Here is a 20,812-nt window from a genome sequence, read left to right on the forward strand (position 1 = left end):
ACAGGGGGTCTGGAAGTACAGTGTGCTATCATACAGTGTCCTCTGCCTTTTAAAGTCATAAAAACCAAAGGCAAAGAAAGAAAGTCTTTGTATGGCAGTTTAGAACCCCACTGCTAGAAGGGTGGGCACTGAAGTCATCTTCCACCTCCTGTTCTCAAATAGCCAGAAGTCAACACAGGCCAAAATCAAAGACTCCACAGAACCCTAAATAAATTTCTCATGAATAAAATCTGTCCTGCAGACTCAAAAAAGAGCCTTCTACAGATTTAATTATTTAAAAAGGGGGAAAGTGTATGCATTTTAGATCAATTTATCCCAATATATACAGCGTATGCTTGTCCTAACAATTAACAGGAACTACAGAAGGAAAGCATTTCACTGTGAAAGCACACATTCAGCAGGCTTAGGCTCCCTCAACATGAGAAAAGCTGGTGGATGTATTTCTGGAAGAGCTAAAATGACCTGTGTTGAGAATGTCCCTCAGACATTTTAATCTACCTCATCAGTCTCGGGTGTCAAAAAAACTCATTAAGGATTGACCTGACTTCCAAGTTATTTTCGGCATTGTGGTAATCCCCTCCCGAGAAGGCTGAGCCACGGTGCAGAAGAATAGTCACTGAGAGACAGGAGCGTATCCCCCTGCCAGGCCTGTATGTGGATCGGATTTCCTTCCTAGTCACCTTCACTGAATTCCCAGGATGTCCCGGACACGGTCTTGCCTGATTCAAATGAGACGGGATTTCTCCGACTCCCTGAGATCAATTCCTACCTGGTGAAGCCTGGGCCTGAGCTCTAATGGAGAGAAGAAGCCTAAGCATCAAGGAATAGATGAAAACCTCTGGGGCTTAAAGAGGAAACCTCTGCTACTATATTGTGACTAAAGCCACATACTAATTCTCTGCTCTTAACCCTTCTAAATATTTAGCTCTGTTTTGCTTTTCCTCGCTGTTGGCTTCCCATACCGATCCTACAGTAAAATTACATCATATCAAAATACATTGGAAACAAGACTGTTTTATTAAAATCGTATTTTCTGAGAAAATGGGAAATACCAATTTAATCTAAGAACTTCTGTGTGGAGGGGAAAGTAGAGACTCTGTTCCATCTGAATAATTGTAATAAAAGCTAAAACTGCCAGGGCTCTTTCCTTTTCCCTTTATAAATAAATTAGAATATTTTTAAAAATCATTTAAAATCCCATAAAAATGACATGAACTCATGTAATTCTCTTCCTAGACAATAACTGCCACTTCTATTAGAATGAGATTTTATAAAATTTTTATTTGTTTTACCCATTACACATTTGCTTAATTTGCAAACTGGGCCAGTTAGACAAGTTGTTTCGAACCTGTGCTCATGGGCCTTCTTTAGTAAAGCCTCATAATTTTACTGGTAATTTGGAAAGGCTGGTAATTTTGCACTGAAAGTAGTGTTTCCCGGCCCCAAATGGGAAGAGTCACCATGTATAAATACGAAGCTGCCTGGCCAGGGAGAGAGGGTGGGACTGGACATGAGTGACTTTTGGTTCCCCTCTTTCACCCTGCATAAAAAATTAAAAATATACTCCTTACTTGTTTTTGGAGAACTGACTTTTTCAAATGTTTATTAAATTAAGAGGAGCAGAAATTATTCAAACTGATTCTCAATTGCGTCAAATACAGCAAATGGCTCTTCGGTAGTTGCCTTCTTTGAGTGATTACAACTCAAATCAGTTTTTGAGAATTGTCATGAAACAGGTCAGTGCAATGAGTACAATGTGATGGGGACAGTAATCTTTGTATATTGGTTTGTATTTATGCTTCAGCTGTTTGAAAAAGTCAAAGAAGTTTGTCCAAATGTGCATGAGAAGATCAGAGCCATTTATGCAGATCTCAATCATAATGACTTCGGCATCAGCAAGGCTGACCTGCAGGAGCTCCTCTCCTGTACGAACATCATCTTCCACTGTGCGGCCACGGTGCGCTTCGATGATCATCTGCGGTACGTGTCCGTTTTCCTCTCATGGATTCTGTGTGTGTGTGTGTGTGTGTGTGTGCATGTGCATACACATGTGCCTAAGTTTCTTTACGGTTTCTGTTTAAAAATAAAAAGATACATTCTCAATAAAAATAAAAATACAACAGAGTAAAACTTCCAAATCTCACCATCCAGAGATAACCATTTAATATTGTGGGGACCATCCATTCCAACATTCTTTATGCATCCATAATAAGAGATACATTCAGTTTTTTTTTTTAATGGCATCATGTTGAGAATGATGGTTTGCAACTTGTTCAGTTGTGTTTTTGGACATCTTTCATTGTTGATAAATATTCTGTTCTAATTTGTAGCGACTACATGACATTCCATTGTACGTGTATCTAATCTCAGCCAGTTCTGTATTGCTGGACATTTTTTGGATAGTTCTAATTTTTCACTATCATAACCAACTCTTCAATGAACATCTCTGTACATACATTTTGTAAAAAATACTTTTGTGTGCTTTGCTTTGGGTAAATTTGCAGAAGTAGAATTGTTAGATAGTACCAGGTTATGGACAGTTCGTGTTTGGACATATAATGCAAAACTGCTTTCCCAAAAGGTAGTTTGTGTTGTCCCTGTGCGTTCATTTCTGACACCACACCAGTCCTGCATTATAATTCTTTCATTCTTTTTAATATTACCAGGATGATAATGGAAATGGCATAGCATGTTTTCATTTTTATTTCTCTGGTACAATGTTTAAATGCTGGTTGGCGTTTTATTCTTTTGTGAAATGCCTATTCCTGTTCTTTGCTTATTGTTCTATTGAAACTTTTCTCGTTAATGTTAAGACTCGTTGGGCGATATAGCATATGTATTCTTTGGCTTTTATAAGTCTTAAAATGTTTTAAGTTAAGTACTTGTTCTCACCTTTTGTTATTATTCATGCAGTATTCATAATTATAGTATTTGTATTATTTTATCGTCATACCTAAATCTTTGGACCATTTGAAATTTATGTAGCTAGAAAAAGGAATAGTCAGGAAAATTCTATGAAAAGAAGAATGATGTAAGTGTAATTGTAGAGTAGCTTTTTAAAATTTTTCTACAGATGGTTACTTCTTAAACATTTATTAAGAGATTTATTGTCACTTTTCATTTGCAATCAAAGTTTTATAATACATTAAATTCTCAGTTTTGAACTCTTTATTTTGTTCCATTAGCTAAGCTTGCTCTTCTAGTACCCCAGTATTTTATTACTGTAATTTGTATCTTATTAGGCAAGTATAATGCTCTTCATAGAATTTTCCTGACTATTCTTGCATGCTTATACTTCTTAAACTTAGAATAATTTTTCCAAGTTTTTAAAAGGTTGGGAATTTGATTGGCATTACCTTGAATATGTAAATGAATTTAGGAAGACTTAACATATTTAAAACATTGGTTCTTCCTATACAAGAACAATATATGTCTTTCTATTCATTCAGTTTTTTTGTTACGACCCTTAATGAAGTTTTATCATTTTATATATACATATAAAGTTACTAATTTGATTTTTTTTAATGTTCTGTTTTAAATGTGTGCCATTCTTCCATTGTATTTTCTAATTTTTGTTTCTATGTAGGAAAGCTAATGTTTTTTTAGCATAAATTTTATAAATGGACACCTTACTAAGTCATTTTATTGTCCATCCCAGGATTTCTTTAGCTGCTTCTGTTTGTTTTCCGGATACACAGTTATGTAATCTGATAGTGATTTTTATGACTACCTTCACAATATTTATATCTGTTAATTAACCTTATTTTCCTCTCTAATTGCAAGGCAGAAGTTCAAAGCAATGATAAATGGTAGTCATGACTGTAGGCACCTTTCTTGGCCCTGACTTGAAAAGCAGTGCTCCTAAATTTTCAGCATTAAGCATGATACTGGCTAAAAAATTAAAATATATGTTTTTAATCATTTTCTTTTCTTTTCAGTGAGTTTTTTAAAAATTAAAAACTAAAGTGGAAGTGGATATTGAAATATAATTTAGAAACCTTTTGAAGTATATATATATATATATAGATGATCATATAATTTTTTACTTTTCGAGTTAAATTAGATTGATAGGTTTCCTGATACTATATAAGCCATTTATTTTGGGGATGAACAGTTTCATTGTCATTGCATACTGTGTTTATATAACTTTATCTTCTCTTGGCTAACATAGGATTTTGACATCAATGTTCATGCCTAACCTGGGCCTTTACAACAGAAACTTGTATTTCTCGTTTCATGACTGCTGTTGCTCTCTTCCAATTTCTTTGAATTTTCTAACTTCTTGAGTTAGATGCTTAAGTTACTACCTTTATTCTTTCAATGGCTACTTAAGTAGGCCCTCTCTCATTTCAGAAGATTGTAGTTTTTTTCCTTTCCAGATGACGTAGAACCAAGGAACTTGTAAATGCAATATGCACGATGCTTCAGTGATTAGGATTTATGTGCAGAGACGACATCACCACCATATAATACCTGCTGAGTAGCACATAGCTGTGTACCTGTGGCTGACACCTCCCTGCCTGGTCCTCTGATGCAGCCACAGTAGGCGCAGTTCCAGCAGGACGGGATGCTGAGTTGCCTCATTCTTTCTCCTTCTGCTTAATCTTCTCTAGACATGCTGTGCAACTTAACGTCACTGCCACCCAGCAGCTCTTGCTCATGGCCAGTCAGATGCCCAGGCTTGAAGCCTTCATACATATCTCCACTGCCTTTGCAAACTGCAACCTGAAGCACATCGATGAGGTCATCTATCCATGCCCTGTGGAACCAAAAAAAATCATTGATTCTATGGAGTAAGTTGGGTCAAACGAGTGGGTCAAGGGGTGGACAGATTGTCATTCTCTTCGATTCTTTGTAGTCATTCGTTAATGAGGTAACGATGTGAGACATGCTTGAAGCAAAATGCTTCGAGAAGGTGCTAGATTCAGCTGCCCTGTGCCTGCTACTCCCTGCATCCCTGGGTGGGGAATATAATGCTTAGTGACTGGGGAGGACAGGATTAGAAAAATTCCATAGAGCACTTTTGTTAATCATTGAGGATTGCATGAGGTGTTGAGGAGCGCTTTACACAGAAGTGTTTTGACACTTCTTAAGGAACTCCGCATTGTCACTAGATACAGATATGTCTGTAGTACAGAAATTAGGAAGAGAGGTTTGGAAGTCCAAGTGACATGATTCTGTGACTTATTAGCTGTGTGACCTTGAGCGAGTTCCTTGGCCTCTCTGAGCCTCAGTCCCTTCAGCTTTAAAATGGGGCCAATTATAGGACCCATCTTATAATTGTGATAATGAAGTGAGCTGTATAAAGCAATTATTTCAGGGGGTGTTTAATAGCAGTTAATCAAAAGGTTAATTAACAAGAACTTAAAGAAGAGAGGAATTCCTCCCAGATCCAGCAGGAAGTGTCAGTCTTTTGACCTGTTCAGCCGAGATCCACTTTCCTTACTGTCCTACTGTGCAGGAAAAACAGTGGTTTAGGATTTTTCTCCTCTTGCCAATGAACAGGAACCATTTTCCTCTTAGAACAAGGCCCTTGCCTCAGACTAGCCAGGTATCTGTTTTCTGCTTCTTTGTTCTTCTGTCCCATTTATGAAGTTTACCTTATTTAGAAGAAAAAAAAAACCTCTGCCTAAAAAGTATTACAGCAGAGAAAATGGACTGTTTCACACTTTGATGAAAGTGGGCTTTAGGGACACTAGTGTGGTCATGGGGGAAAGGGGCATAGATTAGCACGGGGAGTGCCTCTTACCCGAGATGGACTCGTGTGGAGGACTGGAACTCGGGGGGTGGCAACTGATACCAAAAATGTGTTTGGGAGAGAAAAACCAATAGGACATACGGGCTTACACATATCTAATCAGCTATCAGATTAGAATATTCACAATTGTGATGGCTTGTGTTTCTAGAACCAGGGATTTAATTCTTTTAAAGTTCAGTTTACTTGGAGTAAAGTCTTACTCCAAGAAGCAGTGCCTTTTTGAGAGCCAATTCCAATGAATTCAAGTCTTAAGTTTGTGGAGGGGAGCTCTTGGAAATTAGAGACTCCCCAGTTTGCCTGACCACAAGAATCACCAGGGCTTCTTAACAATACAGACACACACAACATTGCTTTCTGAAATCTTCAGCAACTTTCTGCTTCTTTTGAAGCAACTGAAGTAGAAGTTTAGAATTTAGGACACGGTTCAAAACATCTGAGTACACTGAAAGGCATTTTGTTAATTTCAGCCATGTATTTTGATTTATATGGTGTCTTTCTTCCATGCTAACTTATTTACTGTTTTAAAAACAAGTTGAGAATGAATAACGGCAGCAAATCAAAAGCTGGTTAAAGGAAGAGCATGAACAGATTGTAGGTCTTGAAAAGGGCATCTCTTAACCCATGGTGGTTATCTAATCTCTGCAAACCTGCAAGTGGCTGGATGTGGCTTGAAATCAGCCTGTATTTCTTCTGGCCTGGTTTTGGTAACCTGTATATTTTTGCAGGTGAAAGAATATGGTCTTCGGTCCATTAATCCACTGTTGACCCACAAATAAGATCGGGTGAAGATAACATTGTTATAAAGATGGAGAGGTGCCTGCATTGTCCCACACTTTCTCCCAACCCTCCGGTTGCCATATAATTGGAACATCTATTTTTATAAGTTTTCAGAGTTGTTTTTAATTCTAGGAATTTACCAGCCTTTCCCTATTCAATTTAAATTAAAGGGCATTTGAGTATCTCGAAAACACTTGGCCCTACTAGCAGCCAAGCAAGGAAAACCAAAACATTCTACACAGTCCTCATGTTTCACTCCCAACATCAAATCAGGGTCATTAAAATTGAGAGTTGTGTTTCTGAATAAGTCTTGGCATAAGCACATCTTAAATGCTCTACGATTTGTCATGGGAGCAAAACTGTAGCAGTTAAGATTTTCCTAGAGACAAAATAGAATGAATGAGCTCAGTCCTATGTGATTAGGAATAAATGTTCTAAACACACTGATGATCAAAATCACACTATCACATTCAGGTAGGCTGATTTTTAAAAGTTGTTTATCAGAGGTTAAACCAAATCTACCAGCTAAGAGAAACATTCAATATTTAATTGATGATCACTTCATTGCTCTCTCTGAGAAATACTGATAGACTTTGGGATTGTCAGAATGGTCCTGACATCCTTAAAACAAAGATCAGGCTGATGTCATGGTGACTAGGTTATTCATGATCCATGTCTTTTTGTAAACAGAGGCATTCAATAATCACCCTATTAAAGCTCTTCAGAGTACTGTGATCGCGCCACTTGACAGACTATTGATAGTTATTAGAGCACTTAAGAATTCATTGGAAATCTCTGGAAATAATTGCCATGTTATTAGCATAGACTCTAACAGACCTTCAGAATACATTTCATGGATTTGCTAAAACAAATTGAATGTAGTTGCTTTTATTTGTTGAGGCATGGAATGGGATTTTAAAAATTAAAAGTTCAAGTTGCAAGACCGGCATGCTTGGTTTTAACTGGACAACGGCGAATGAGGGGGTTTGCCTCTGATGCAGCTTGACGAGGGAGCCTCTGACCTCCCAGAATACAGCCCCTGGCACCCTCTGGGCACGTGATTGGCACTCAAATGTGTTGGATGAATGTACTTATGCACCTGCTAGGGAGGAAGCGCTTGGAGGTCATTAAAGACGATTTGTAATAAAGCAGTAGATTGCATAGCTGTTGATCTGTGTAGGCAGCAGAAAGTAGGAATGGGCTGGCAGGAGGCTTAGCTGTGGAGAGCAGAGCGCATCCAACACACAGGATTTGGACGGTACACTCCTGAGATGGTTCGGAATTCCAGAAGTCAAGCTGGAGAGTGGAAGTTGTATCTGTCTGTGCCACAGTTTCTTTTTGGACTATTGTATGTGCTGCTACAATTCCTTTTTACTCTGACACGCCTCAGGTGGTTAGACGACGCTATTATCGACGAGATCACACCCAAGCTGATCGGGGACCGGCCCAATACTTACACCTACACCAAAGCCTTGGGAGAGATGGTGGTGCAGCAGGAGAGCGGGAACCTGAACATCGCCATCATCAGGCCCTCCATTGTGGGCGCGACCTGGCAGGAGCCTTTCCCGGTAAGCCGCTCCCAGGATTCTTGGCTTTGCCTCCAAACCAGCATCCTTCCAGTGCAGTCACTTCCTAATGTCTGTTTTCAGTTCGTCTCAGGATGTAGAGCTCATTGCAGCAAATCTGACACAAACTCATTATGTGGGGACAAATGCCCACACTTGCTTCAGGATTTATCCAGTAGGAGGCTCCTCTGGAAGTTTCCCAAACTGTCTAGAGTTGGGGAGTAGAGATCTTAAATTAGCTTCTCATTACCTCTGGCCTCAGAATTCCCGTGGGAGATCGTTTTATTTCTTGGTTTTCCCACTATAGCTTAAATATACCAGAATGTTCCTGATGGCCAAATTGGTAGTGTTACAACAGCCAGGGTAAATAGGGATCACAAAGATCACAAACGGTTCTCAGTTTAGGAATAATACCTTGTACCTCTGTATACTGCTATGTCCTTTTGGAAGTACTTTGAATCATACCATCTTTGAAGCACTTCTGTGGTGCTTTAGGTCCAGATAAATTTGATCCCCACTGCTTACTGATGGCACAGCCTTTGAGTTCACTCACCTGTGAAACTGGGCCGATACCCCCTTTGGAGACTTGAGCAGATGAGGCAGTACAGAGGGGCACTTAGTCCAGGGCCTGGTCCCCAGTGAAAGCCTCGGGGTATTAGCCCCTTCGTCTCTCTTCTCTCTCCTCTCCATTTTACACACATATTTTGACTTGTGAAAAAACAGATATAATAAAGCCAACTGACTTGCTTAGGGTTTAGGAGACAAACTCAAATAGACATTTTCCTCCCACTGCTCCGGAACAATCCTTCCTCTAATGCCGCTAAGCAAGCTAATATAGGTATGTAGAGGGATGGTATGGACGGTGTAACTCTTAAAATACTCAAGAAATGGGTAACTCCTACAAATTATGTTGAAATGCTTCCCTGGGGAGTTAAAACTAAGCCCCAGATGGAGAAAAATGATGGTCGATGAATGAGTTAGCAGGTGATGATATTAATACAAGGTCCAACTTAGCCCCTAGGATGTCATAAAACAACATGAAACCGTCCATGACTCCTGCTATGAAAAAATAGGTTGGCAGAATTTTAATTCTTACAAAAGTCAAGTGCAGAAAATATCTACTGCTTTGCCATCATTTGTGATGTTAGAAATACTGGATTAGACAGTTCTAGCAGCTGGGGTCTCTATGCTCGTTTGAAATTTATTAAGATTAAACAGTAGATGTTCCAAAGGTTTTTGGATTTTCTGACATGTAACCAGTAGAGGTCTTCTTTTTTTTTTCAGGGCTGGGTTGATAACCTAAATGGACCTAGTGGGCTCATTATTGCGGTATGTATAATGATGTGGAAATGACTCCTTGAAATGTAGTGGAGGGGTAATAACAAAGCGTTTGGAGTTGCTTAGCTTCATTAACCCAAAACCGTAAATGCTGCTTTACTGACTACAATGGAAGCAATTTGTTTCAATTTTGCTTTTGGAAAATAGAGACAGGATGAATAATTGTTTTTATTATTTTTGGGTTTTATTATCAGGAGGACAGAGGTGCTGTGTGATATCATCAATCACCATTTAGGAATTTTACTTTTGTAAAATCTGTGGAGAAGACCATGCCTGCATTTCCCTGCAGTTACCACAAGATGGGAGTGTTTCCTTTTTTTAATTTATTAATAAGTCGGAATTAGTGCAGCAAACTGGGGAGGCAATGAACAATCATTTGAAAAGATTATTTTTTATTGTAAAGCACACGCAAGTTATGTGCATGTGGATAGAAATTATATATATATACTTAAAACACAACTAGTTCTTAATGGATGCAAGAAAGAGAACTACCAATTAGACCACATTTTTCAGATATAAAAATTGATGAATATAGGAAACACTTTTCAGCAGTAATCCTCTCATGGGCAAGGAGAAATGTCCACGGTTCCCATAGGTCAGCGGCCCTCTGTGAGCGTCTCCTCGGCAGCGAGGACAGACCCAGGGTGCGCCGCCGTGCTTCACGGTTCACAGGGATGCATCTTAGGACCGGAGCCACGACTCGACTCCTTAGGACGATGAATAGGAATTCAATTCTCTGAGTTTAAATACTATTAAAAATCTCATGCGTCAGACTCTGCCTGTGTTCTTCTCAGAGCAAGGCCCAACATGAACTGAAGTACAGATAAAAGATGGTGAGCGATGGCTATTTATTAAAGACAGGGACAGTGGACATCAACCTGGTTTCTTTTTTTTTTTTTTTTCTGGCAGATCCGCTCTTTTTGTTCTCTACCTTCCATCAACTCTTTCTTCTTTAAGGCTTAGTGAGGGTGAACATTTGGTAATTTGGAGCATAATCACTTTAACATGATCCTTGAAAGAGTTTTATTATTTTGTTTACAAAGCTTCACATTTATTCAAATTTTCTGGAATTTTCCAAACTGGTTCCCTATGTCCTAAGGAAGGGGAGTTGGCTACAACAAAACAGAAATTAGGCACATAAGAAAGTTCTAACCACTGCAGATCAATGTTGGAAGTATGCAGGGTATAAATAATCAAATACTCCATTAAATCAATAAATGTAAACATGACTTTTTATTTATTAGTTATTTTCTTATTGACATGACTTCTTTATCAGTATGAATAATTCCAATATCATCGGTGATCTGTGTGGTAAACTAAGAATGAAAAGTAAATAACTGATCTTTTCCCAAGTAATAAAAAAGTTTTTGCTAAATAGTAGAATTTTATTTTTATAAATGTTTCTTAAATTTTAAGTGTCTATTATTGCTTCCAAGTTACTAAGCACTAACGGAAAACTTATTTAAGAAATGGTAAACTAATAAATACTATTGGGAAAATTGAGACACCTTAATTCTTAAACTGTCTTATGAATTAGTTTTTAAGCAGTGAAAAACTATTCTTGGTGTTTGTTCATTAAATAAATATATTAACCTTTCACAAATATGAGGAATTTCATTCACTTCCTAAAGGAACCTGAGGACCACTAGTGGTTCATGGAAATGTCAGCACTTGAGATGAACTTGACTGAGAAATCGAGAGATCAGACAGACTGAGAGAAGCCTGCCTTAGCACAGTAACTAGAAGCAGTGAGTCAGTGTTAGCTGTTATTGTTAATCAATCATTAGTATTAGCTGCAGCTATTACTGAAGACCTGGTTCCATATTTGATGTTCTTTTTCTTGTGCAGACTGGGAAAGGGTTTCTTCGGGCCCTAAAAGCTACTCCGATGGCTGTGGCCGATTTAATTCCAGTTGATACAGTCGTCAACCTCATGTTGGCTGTAGGATGGTACACGGCGATTCACAGGTGTGGACGCTTAAGTTGGCTTTCAAAGATTTGACAATGGGGAGGGTGAAGGTGTTAGGCTTGTTTTCAAAATATATGCCTTTTTTATCATAGAAGACACTGAGTATGAGTGGGTGTCTGTTTCAATATTTTACATAGTTCCAAATATGACATCATATATGCAGAGTTGATTTATAAACACTGCTTAGTACTTTATTGATCATAAAGGAACAAACTCTTTACTCATAAAATCCTTGATAACCAAAAATTTTTCTTCCAATTTGGTAATCTAAACTACAGCTTCCCTTTTTAAAGTGAAGGAAATAAAAGTGGATGAAATGAAAAATATTTTATTGAACTGCTCAGTTCCCAATAAATGCCCAAAGTTCAGGTCACCACATGTTGGGGGTATTTCCTAGTAAAAAGAGAAAAATAGGCTTCTTGTATATTTAGCTGTATTAGTAAATGATAAACAGAATTCAGTTTTTCTTATTTGAAGTCTGATAGTTGTTAGATGTTTTTTGATTCATCGGGGCTTATCTGGATTCAGAAGAAAACATAGCCTATGTTTTGCCCGATAATCATGTCTAGACGTTAAAAATATGATCCACTTTTTCACCATTGTGGTGCCTCCAGCTGCTCCGTAAACATTCGTTCCTATTGGAGATCTTTTACACACACACACACACACACACACACACACACACACACACACACACACACACACACACACACACACTTTTACTAGTCGTCTTCCATTTCTAAATAACCCAAATTGGTCGATCTTTTACACACACACACACACACACACACACACACACACACACACACACACACACACTTTTACTAGTCGTCTTCCATTTCTAAATAACCCAAAGAAGGAGCAAAAGATGGAAGTGACATAGGTTGCCTTATGGAAATTATTGAAACAACCTAGACTAAATGTTCTCTTCCTTTACCTTTCTTTTCATTAGTTCTCCATTTTGTTGTATTTATCTAATTTTTATTTCATTTTCTAGACCTAAATCAACGTTAATCTATCACTGTACATCTGGTAACTTCAATCCTTGTAATTGGGGTAAAATGGGTAAGTCCTATAGCAGTGTAACTACGTAACCACCGGTGTCTGCCCCCGGGGAAAACAGACACAGTCTGTCGTGGAGCAGAGAGTCTCATGACGGAAAAGACAAAAAAAAAATAAGTACAGATATAAAATAATTGCAAATTGTAAATATGTAAGAGTTAACTAGAATGTACTGGTATACCAAAGAAAGGGGCCAGTGGGAACATCATGATCAGAAGCAAGAAGGGGCCCACTAGCTACAGAAATTTAAAAAATAAATAAAACCAAGTAAAAGTCAGCAAGTACAAGCAGTGGTAAAATACCCTTCTTGCTGAGGCAACTGCTCCCAGGCACACGTGCCCCGTGCCACATCACTGAGAATGTGAAATGACTGAAAGCCTAGCAGATGTGGAGAAGTCCAGTGGCATTAACTTGTGTCATGGAGTCGGTGGTAGTCCTCGTTGACTGATCCAGGTAGCCGCGGGCGGAGCCTTGGAAGGATCCTGCGGAGTTGAAATAATTCCTGCATATAATAGAAAATTGGAGAGCCAGCTTTGTATTCCTTTGTCATAGGGGCTGATTTTCTTGTGAATATATGAAACTTGCACATCATCTAGCTATTGTTTAGGTACTAGATGTCAAGAACTGAATTTATTAGAATCAGACTCCCAATTCAGAAAACTCTGCTGTATATTGTATTTGCAAAGCTATTACTTCAGTAAAAATGAAATGAAATTACCTACTGCCATCAGCGTCCTTCAGGTCATATTCCCAGTTATTTAGAGCATATATCTAAATAATCCCGAAGACATTTGGAAATAAAAATAAATCTCTACCTCAGTAACAGAATTAAGACCTCACGCATAAAAAGAGGCACTAATACAAGCAAACTGGATATCTTAAGCTCTCAAATAAAAAGATGCTATGTGGAAATTCCATTTCTGAGATTCAAAATAGCCTTTTTCCATGCTGAAAATTCTTACTATATGTTTTATTGAATTATACAATGTTCGTTGAATGTGGTCTTAAAAATGACCTAGTGAGCTTCCTTTATTTTACATATGAGGCCCAGAGAGAGTAGATGCTGTATTTAAATATGTGTGAGAAGCTGGTAGCTGAAATAGAAATAGAAGACAGCTCTCTTGTCTCTCTTGAACGTGCAATAACTACTGCACTCGTGATTCTTAGAAGTGAATATAAATCACTCTGGGAGGAACAGAGTCCAGATTCCTGGGCCAGATGTTTCTAGAGCACCCTTTCTGTATAGGGAATGTATTTTTCATGTTCCAGGTATCTTTTAATAACTTTCACTGCTATCATCGTAACAATAATGAATTGAGGCATATTCTTGGACAGTTCTACATAATTAAAAACTGAATTCAAATGAATATCTTTTGAAAATAATTGAATTTTAAAATGCCCATTAAAAGTTTTTAACTAGATTTTATCTAAGTAATAATACAGAAATAAAAAGACTACTATGGAAAAAAAAAAACCTCTGGAGACAAGAGTGGACAATTTTCTGACATATTCCCAAAGTAGAAGAAATACCAATGAAGTAAAACGCTGTTATTTAAAGCAAATCAACACAACGGAATCCTACCTTTATATTCTCTCTTCATAAATGTTTAAGTAAAATATTAAGAAACTTGCCTTATGTTCTCCAAGAAGGGATCCAAGCGAGGAAATCAGGCCCTGGGGCTGTGTCTTGGGGCTTTCAGAAGAGTAGATACCCTTTGAATTGAAGGATGGATTTAAGTTTTTCTGAACAAATACTTCACTGTATTGATGACTGGGAGTAAAGGTTTTGAGAAAAAGACCCAATTCTTAACTCATTCACATTGTTTGATTTTGCAGGTGACCGCTTTGCCTGGCATAAAAATCTTAGTATCGTTGTCAGAAATTGATTCTTGACACAGCAAATCCTTAATCCTATTCTGACCCATTGCAAATTGCCCTCCACGACACCGCACTTAACTCTGCTTATTTTCCAGGATTCCAAATCTTGGCCACCTTTGAGAAGATCCCGTTGGAGAGAGCCTTCAGGAGGCCGTGTGCTGACTTCACCACCAGCAACATCACCACGCAGTACTGGAACGCCATCAGCCACCGGGCGCCAGCCATCATCTACGACTTCTACCTGCGACTCACGGGAAGGAAGCCCAGGTGAGGGGCTCGGTGGGGACATTAAGGCTGTCGCCGCATAGAAATCAGGGCCCCGCAGTCTTCAGCCCTCCCTTCATCAGATCAAAGGTGACAACTGAATCGAACATACATGTATGTTTTATACATAAAATAGTCATTTAGGGATGACCAAAGCAAGAGTGGTAAGAAGCCCACCCCAAAGACCCCTACCTTAAAAATCCTCCCATATAATAAAGATAGTTAAGTGCTGAGGACTTGCTTGGTGAATTCAGCAAATCATCATCCACAAGAAAAGCAACTGAGACTCTGTCTGGGGTTTTCTGAATTGTTAGGTAACCTTAAAATGTTCAATAATGATAACCTCCCTTACACGGAAAGTGCGTGGGGATCATGTTTTCATTAGCATGGCAACCCAAGGAGGGTGTTCGCAGCATCCTAATTCTACAAATGAGGAAACAGAAGTTAAGAGAATTTAAAATAAGACTCAAAGGAAGTGACAGTGGGAATATCTGGAAAACCAGAACTTGATTTAGTGCCCCCTAGAGTCGAGTGAGGACATTACAGGGAACAAGGTGGAGTGTAAAGTCTGCAGATGCTGAGGCATCCTGTCGCCGTCTGTGTGACTTAGGACGCATCCCTTCCTCTGTCTGACTCACTCTGATACTCACTCTGATACTATCATGTGTCTGAGGAGCCACTACTAAAGGCAGTTCCTGCAGTCAAGCTAGCCCCTTTATAAAAGTCTTTCTCAGAGTGTTGAATTCCCATCTTATTACCGGAGCAAATGATGAAATCTTAGGCGATGTGTTTATCCATATTTTGAGAGACCTTATCTAGATCTCAGAACTCAGTAATTGTCTGTTTCTTCTTAAGGTAAAAAGGAGACACTGGCTATGGGGAAAATATTTGTATGGGGTTTATTAAATAAACATGGGAGAAGGAAAACGAATTTTGTAGACAGAAATGCTAAAGACCTTAACATATATCAGGATTGGAAGACGACCTGGGTAAAGAGAGGAAGAAGGGCCCCCAAAAAGACTCTTTAAGAATTTTGTTAAGAAATTGTAATATTTGCGGGAAATGGGTAGGCTCGTTTTGTAATAGAAATTTTAATAATCTTTATGGCACAAAATGCTAGAATTTCTAGACTCTTGTTCTCTCCAGGGGTGTTTGTGTGCAATTTTTTATGCATTTACAAACATGTATGTACATATGTAAGTACAGTTTTGCTTTGAGGTGTGTGTGTGTACATAAATCAGTCCTACTTATTTTCAGTTTTTTCACTAATGTTCCATGCAAATTAAGTCATTCTGCCTAGTGTTGTCTTTTTTCCCCCAATACAAATAATGGAGTAACGATTATCAGTGCACATGTACTATTGCACAAGATGCTGCTGGATCTGTGGAGAATACCGAGGGGTGTGACTGCTGGACTGGAGGGTGTCGGGATTTTGTGACTAATGCCAGCTTGCCCTAAAGGCAGGCTCTGTCACTGTACACTACCACAGCAGTGTAGGATGGTGCAAATGTTTTTTCTCACCCTCATCAATACTTTGAAAAAGTCAACCTTGAATTATCAAATGACAAGGAATGACATCTCTTTGATTTTGCATTCTGCTAATGGCTGGAGAGGCCAGGCTTTCATTTGCTCATCAGACATTTTTTTCCTCTGTGAGTTGTCTGCTTGTGTTTCTTACCTGTTTATCAGGCTGTGCTTAACAATTTACTGTAACTCGTGTGTGTCTGTGTCTATGTATAAATATGTATTTAATGTATTTTCTCCCAGTCAGTTTCTTACCATGTAGCTTTATGAAGCTTTTGCTGATACAAGGGAAGCTACACGTAATGTAGGTCTTAAAAGCATGTTGCTTACAGTCAGACTCTCGGCTTCACCAGTTTAGCCATATGAGTCTTAGATAACTTGACCTCTCTAAATCCTAATTTCCTCACCTGTAAAAAGACAACAGTAATCATACCTACTTTGTAGGGTTTTACATAGAAGTGCATAGGCTAGTCAGTAATAATAACCAATCACTATTATTACTAAAGAAGTTTTAAATCTTTGTCATAAGGAATCACTTTTCTTTTATAATTCTGCATTTTATATATTAAAAAGACCTTCTCTACTTCAGTAATAAATGTAATTTTTTAAAAATGTACTATGATGCTGATAGTCCTGTACATGCAATGATGTCACTGTACAAGGACTATTTTTAGAAATTAAATCTATTGAAATCATGTCAATTACCTCAGGATTATAGAGAATAGATTATCTTAGTCCATTTGGGCTGCTATAACAGAATATCATAAACTGGGTGGCTTATAAACGACAGAAATAATATTATTTCTCACAGTTCTGAATACTGGGCAGAGTCTAAGATCAAGGTGCTGGCAGATTCAGCACCTGACGAGGGCCCTCTTCCCGGTCCCTAGAGAGCCATCTTCTCTCTGTGTCCTCACACTCTGAGAAGGCCAAGGGAGATTTCTGGGCTTCTTAAATAAGGGCCATTAATCACTTTCCAAGGTCTCCTTCTCCAAATACTATCCATTGAGAAGGAACAGAATTCAACATATGAATTTTGGGGGGATATAAATATCCAGTCTACAGCTAAGATTTGTTTGTTAGATAATGAACTAAATGGAACCCTATTACGCTTGTATCAGGGAACAATGATTCCACCTCCTGCCTATGCATTTCCCATGATACAGTAAGAAGTATCTTAAAAGTCATTAGGTATATAGGCTTTAGGATTCTACCAGAAATAAGACAAAATTCCCCAAATAGCATCGTAAGTCATTACTGGGTCGACTACATAATCACTACCACCCGAATAGGCCTGAGATAAAAATCAAATGTTCTATAGGTCAAACGTGCTTTGTAGCAAGAAGGCCTAGGTTTGAGCATTAGCTATGTGACCTTGACCCTATTAATCCTTCTGTAAAATGAAGATAAATGGCATAGATCCTGACTGACGACTGCCTCTGAGTCATATTGTGAGGATCAGGTAAAATCAAACAAGAAAGTTTTTTGTAAATTTTTGCAAAGTTTGGAAGTTCACACAGCAAAGATGGTCCAATTCCTGGCCCCAAGTTTGGTTTATCTTCAGCAATGGGACAACAGGGTAGAGATCTCAAAAGAGGCTTTTTGAAGTCCATCAAAAGATGGAATTTGGCATTGACACTACATTATGGCCACTTATCTTAAGCTCACTTTACCCATTCATAAAAATGTAGATAAATACCTACCTAATAGGGATGTTATGAGAATTAGCAGAGGTAACTTTTTTTGAAGTATCAGCACCATGCCCAAGAGTAGGTGATCAACAAATCAATTTTTTTGCCCATAAATCTACATTACAATTGACTACTGCTTCTGGTTTGCCTGGTGCTTATACAGTCACCATTTTTGCCCAGGAATTATTATATACTAAACTTCTTTGGATCAGGATGTGTGTGTGTGTGTGTGTGTGTTGGAAATCACTTACTACTTTGTTATTTTTATATTGCAGTATTGTTGATATACATTATATTGGTTTCAAGTACACAACATAGTGATTCAATAATTACATACATTTTAAATCCTCACCCCAGCTACTGCAGTTACTATCAATGTAGAAAAATGTTACAGAACTATTAACTATATTCTCTATGCTGTCCTTTCACCCATGACTGATTTATATTATGACTGAGATGTTGTGTCTCTTTATCCCCTTTACCTATTTCACTCGCCCACCCCAACCCCTCCCCCACAGTAACCACCAGTCACTTTTCAGTGTCTGTGACTCCATTGCTGTTTTGTTCATTTTCTTTTGTTTTTAGATTCCAAATATAAGTGAAATAATGTAGTTTATCTTTCTCCACCTGGCTTATTTCATTTAACATAATACCCTGTAAGTCCATCCATGTTGTCCTATGACTGAATAATATTCCATTGTGTATATGTAGCACATCTTCTCTATTATTAATGGACACTTCGGTTGCTTCCATATCTTGGCTATTATAAATAATGCATCAGTAAACATAGGGGTGCATATATATTTTTGAATCACAAATTTTGTTTTCCTTGAGTACTGAGAGGCATGGTATTTGTTTTTTGAGGAATCTCCGTACTGCTTTCCACAGTGGCTGTACCAGTTTACATTCCCAACAGTGTAGGAGGGTTCCCATCTCTTCACATCCTCACCAATGCTTCTTATTTCTTATCTTTTGGATAGTGCACATCCTGACTGGTTAAGTGATATCTCATTGTGGCTTTGATCTGCATTTTCCTGATGATTAGCAATGTGGAGCATCTTTTTATGTGCCTGTTGGCCACCTATATGTCTTCTTTGGAAAAATGTCATTCAGGTCCTCTGCCGATTTTTAATCAGGATTTTTTTTTTTGGTGTTGTCATGTGAGTTTTTTCATGTATTCTGGATGGTTCATTTATGAATATATTCTCCCATACTACAGGTTGCCTTCTTTTTCTGTTGATAGTGTCCTTTGCTGTACAGAAGCTTGTTAATTTGATGTAGTCCCACTTGTTCATTTTTTGTTTCCCTTGCCTAGGGAGACAAGTCCAGAAAAAACGAACTCATGCTTATTTTCATGACATTTTTGCCTATGTTTCTTTTAAGAGGTTTCTGGATTCATTTCTTACATTTAGGTCTTTAATCTATTTCAAGTTTACTTTTCTGTATGGTGTCAGAGAGTAATCCAGCTTCATTCTCTTGCATATAGCTATCCAGTTTTCCCAAAACCATTTATTGAAGAGATTGTCTTTTTCCTATTGTATATTCTTGCCTCCTTTGTCATGTATTAATTGACCATATGCATGAATTTATTTCTGGTATTCTGTTTCATCGATCTATGGGTCTATTCTTGTGCCAGTGCCATGCCGTTTTGATTTCTGTAGCTCTGTAGTATAGCTCAAAGTCAGGGACTGTGATACCCCCAGCTTTGTTATTCTTTCTCAAGATTGCTTTGGCTATTCAGAGTCTTTTGTGGTTCCATACAAATTTTAGTATTATTTGTTCTAGTTCATTGAAAATGCCATTGGTATTTTGATAGGGATTGCATTGGATCTGTAAATTGCTTTGGACAGGATGGACATTTTGACAATATTCATTCTTCCTATCCATGAGCATAGGATTTCCATTTATTTGTGTCTTCTTTAATTTCTCTTGAGTGTCATAGTTTTCATAGTACAGGTCTTTCACCTCCTTGGTTAGGTTTATTCCTAGGCATTTTATTGTTTTTGATGCAGTTGTAGGTGGAATTGTTTTCTTGATTTCCCACTGCTTGCTCATTGTTAGCAAGAACACAAACAGACTTCTGTATATTGATTTTGCATACTGTGATTGCTGAATCCAGTTATTCTGAGTTTTTTGGTGGAGTCTTTAGGGTTTTCCATATATAGCATCATGTCATCTGCAAATAGTTTTACTTCTACCTAACCAATTTTGATGTCTTTTATCTCTTTTTCTTGTCTGATTGCCATGGCTACGACTTCCAGTACTATTTTGAATAAAAGTGGTGAGAGTGGGCATCCTTGATCCTGATCTTAAGAGGAAAAGCTTTCAGCTTTTTGCCATTGAGTATGATGTTAGCTGTGGGTTTGTCATACATGGCCTTTTTGTGACATGATTCACTTCTGATAGGCAGTCCATTTTATTTTTAATGCAAGTACATAAATTAAGAAGAGACGACTATGTTTTCTAACTATATCTACTTCAGAATTCAAAGAAGGAACAATGTCATTAAGGGTGGATATCTGGTTCAATTTTTAAAACATTTGCTACTCTTGTGACAGAGATGATGGTAGAAAAGAGATGATAGAGGAAGAGTTTGATGGGATTAAAAAGCCTGACAGACAAGCTCCTTTAGATTCAATCTCTTTCCTTCATTCAACAGAGTTGCCATGGATGAAAAAAAGAAAATGTGTTTTAGTGAGGAATTGGGGGAAAGAGGAGAGGAGTAATTTTTATATAGTCTCAAAAGTAAGTTGTCTGTCTTACATCCTTACAGAGTAACAGGGAAGTAGCCATCCATGGTGTGCTGGTATTTGCATCTATCTGATCTCTATTTCAGGATGACAAAGCTCATGAATCGACTTTTAAGAACCGTTTCCATGCTGGAGTATTTTGTCAATCATAGTTGGGAATGGAGCACATACAATACAGAAATGCTGATGTCCGAGCTGAGTCCTGAAGACCAGAGAGTAAGTATAACACTGACAACC

General features: G+C 38.0%; 1 protein-coding gene across 3 annotated transcripts in view; it reads left to right on the forward strand.

Moving 5' to 3' along the window:
- FAR2 (fatty acyl-CoA reductase 2) overlaps positions 1-20,812 on the forward strand; it is a 115,600-nt gene that overhangs the window by 90,758 nt on the left and 4,030 nt on the right. For all 3 annotated transcript variants that reach the window (XM_036889259.2, XM_036889258.2, XM_057492224.1), the window contains 8 exons: positions 1,805-1,980; positions 4,614-4,793; positions 7,926-8,103; positions 9,385-9,429; positions 11,287-11,405; positions 12,404-12,471; positions 14,442-14,613; positions 20,662-20,791. In XM_036889259.2, coding sequence (XP_036745154.2) covers positions 1,805-1,980; positions 4,614-4,793; positions 7,926-8,103; positions 9,385-9,429; positions 11,287-11,405; positions 12,404-12,471; positions 14,442-14,613; positions 20,662-20,791 — 1,068 coding nt within the window. The remainder of the gene's footprint in view (positions 1-1,804; positions 1,981-4,613; positions 4,794-7,925; positions 8,104-9,384; positions 9,430-11,286; positions 11,406-12,403; positions 12,472-14,441; positions 14,614-20,661; positions 20,792-20,812) is intronic.

Source organism: Manis pentadactyla, chromosome 14, assembly GCF_030020395.1.
Source record: "Manis pentadactyla isolate mManPen7 chromosome 14, mManPen7.hap1, whole genome shotgun sequence".
Taxonomy (NCBI): Eukaryota; Metazoa; Chordata; class Mammalia; order Pholidota; family Manidae; genus Manis; species Manis pentadactyla.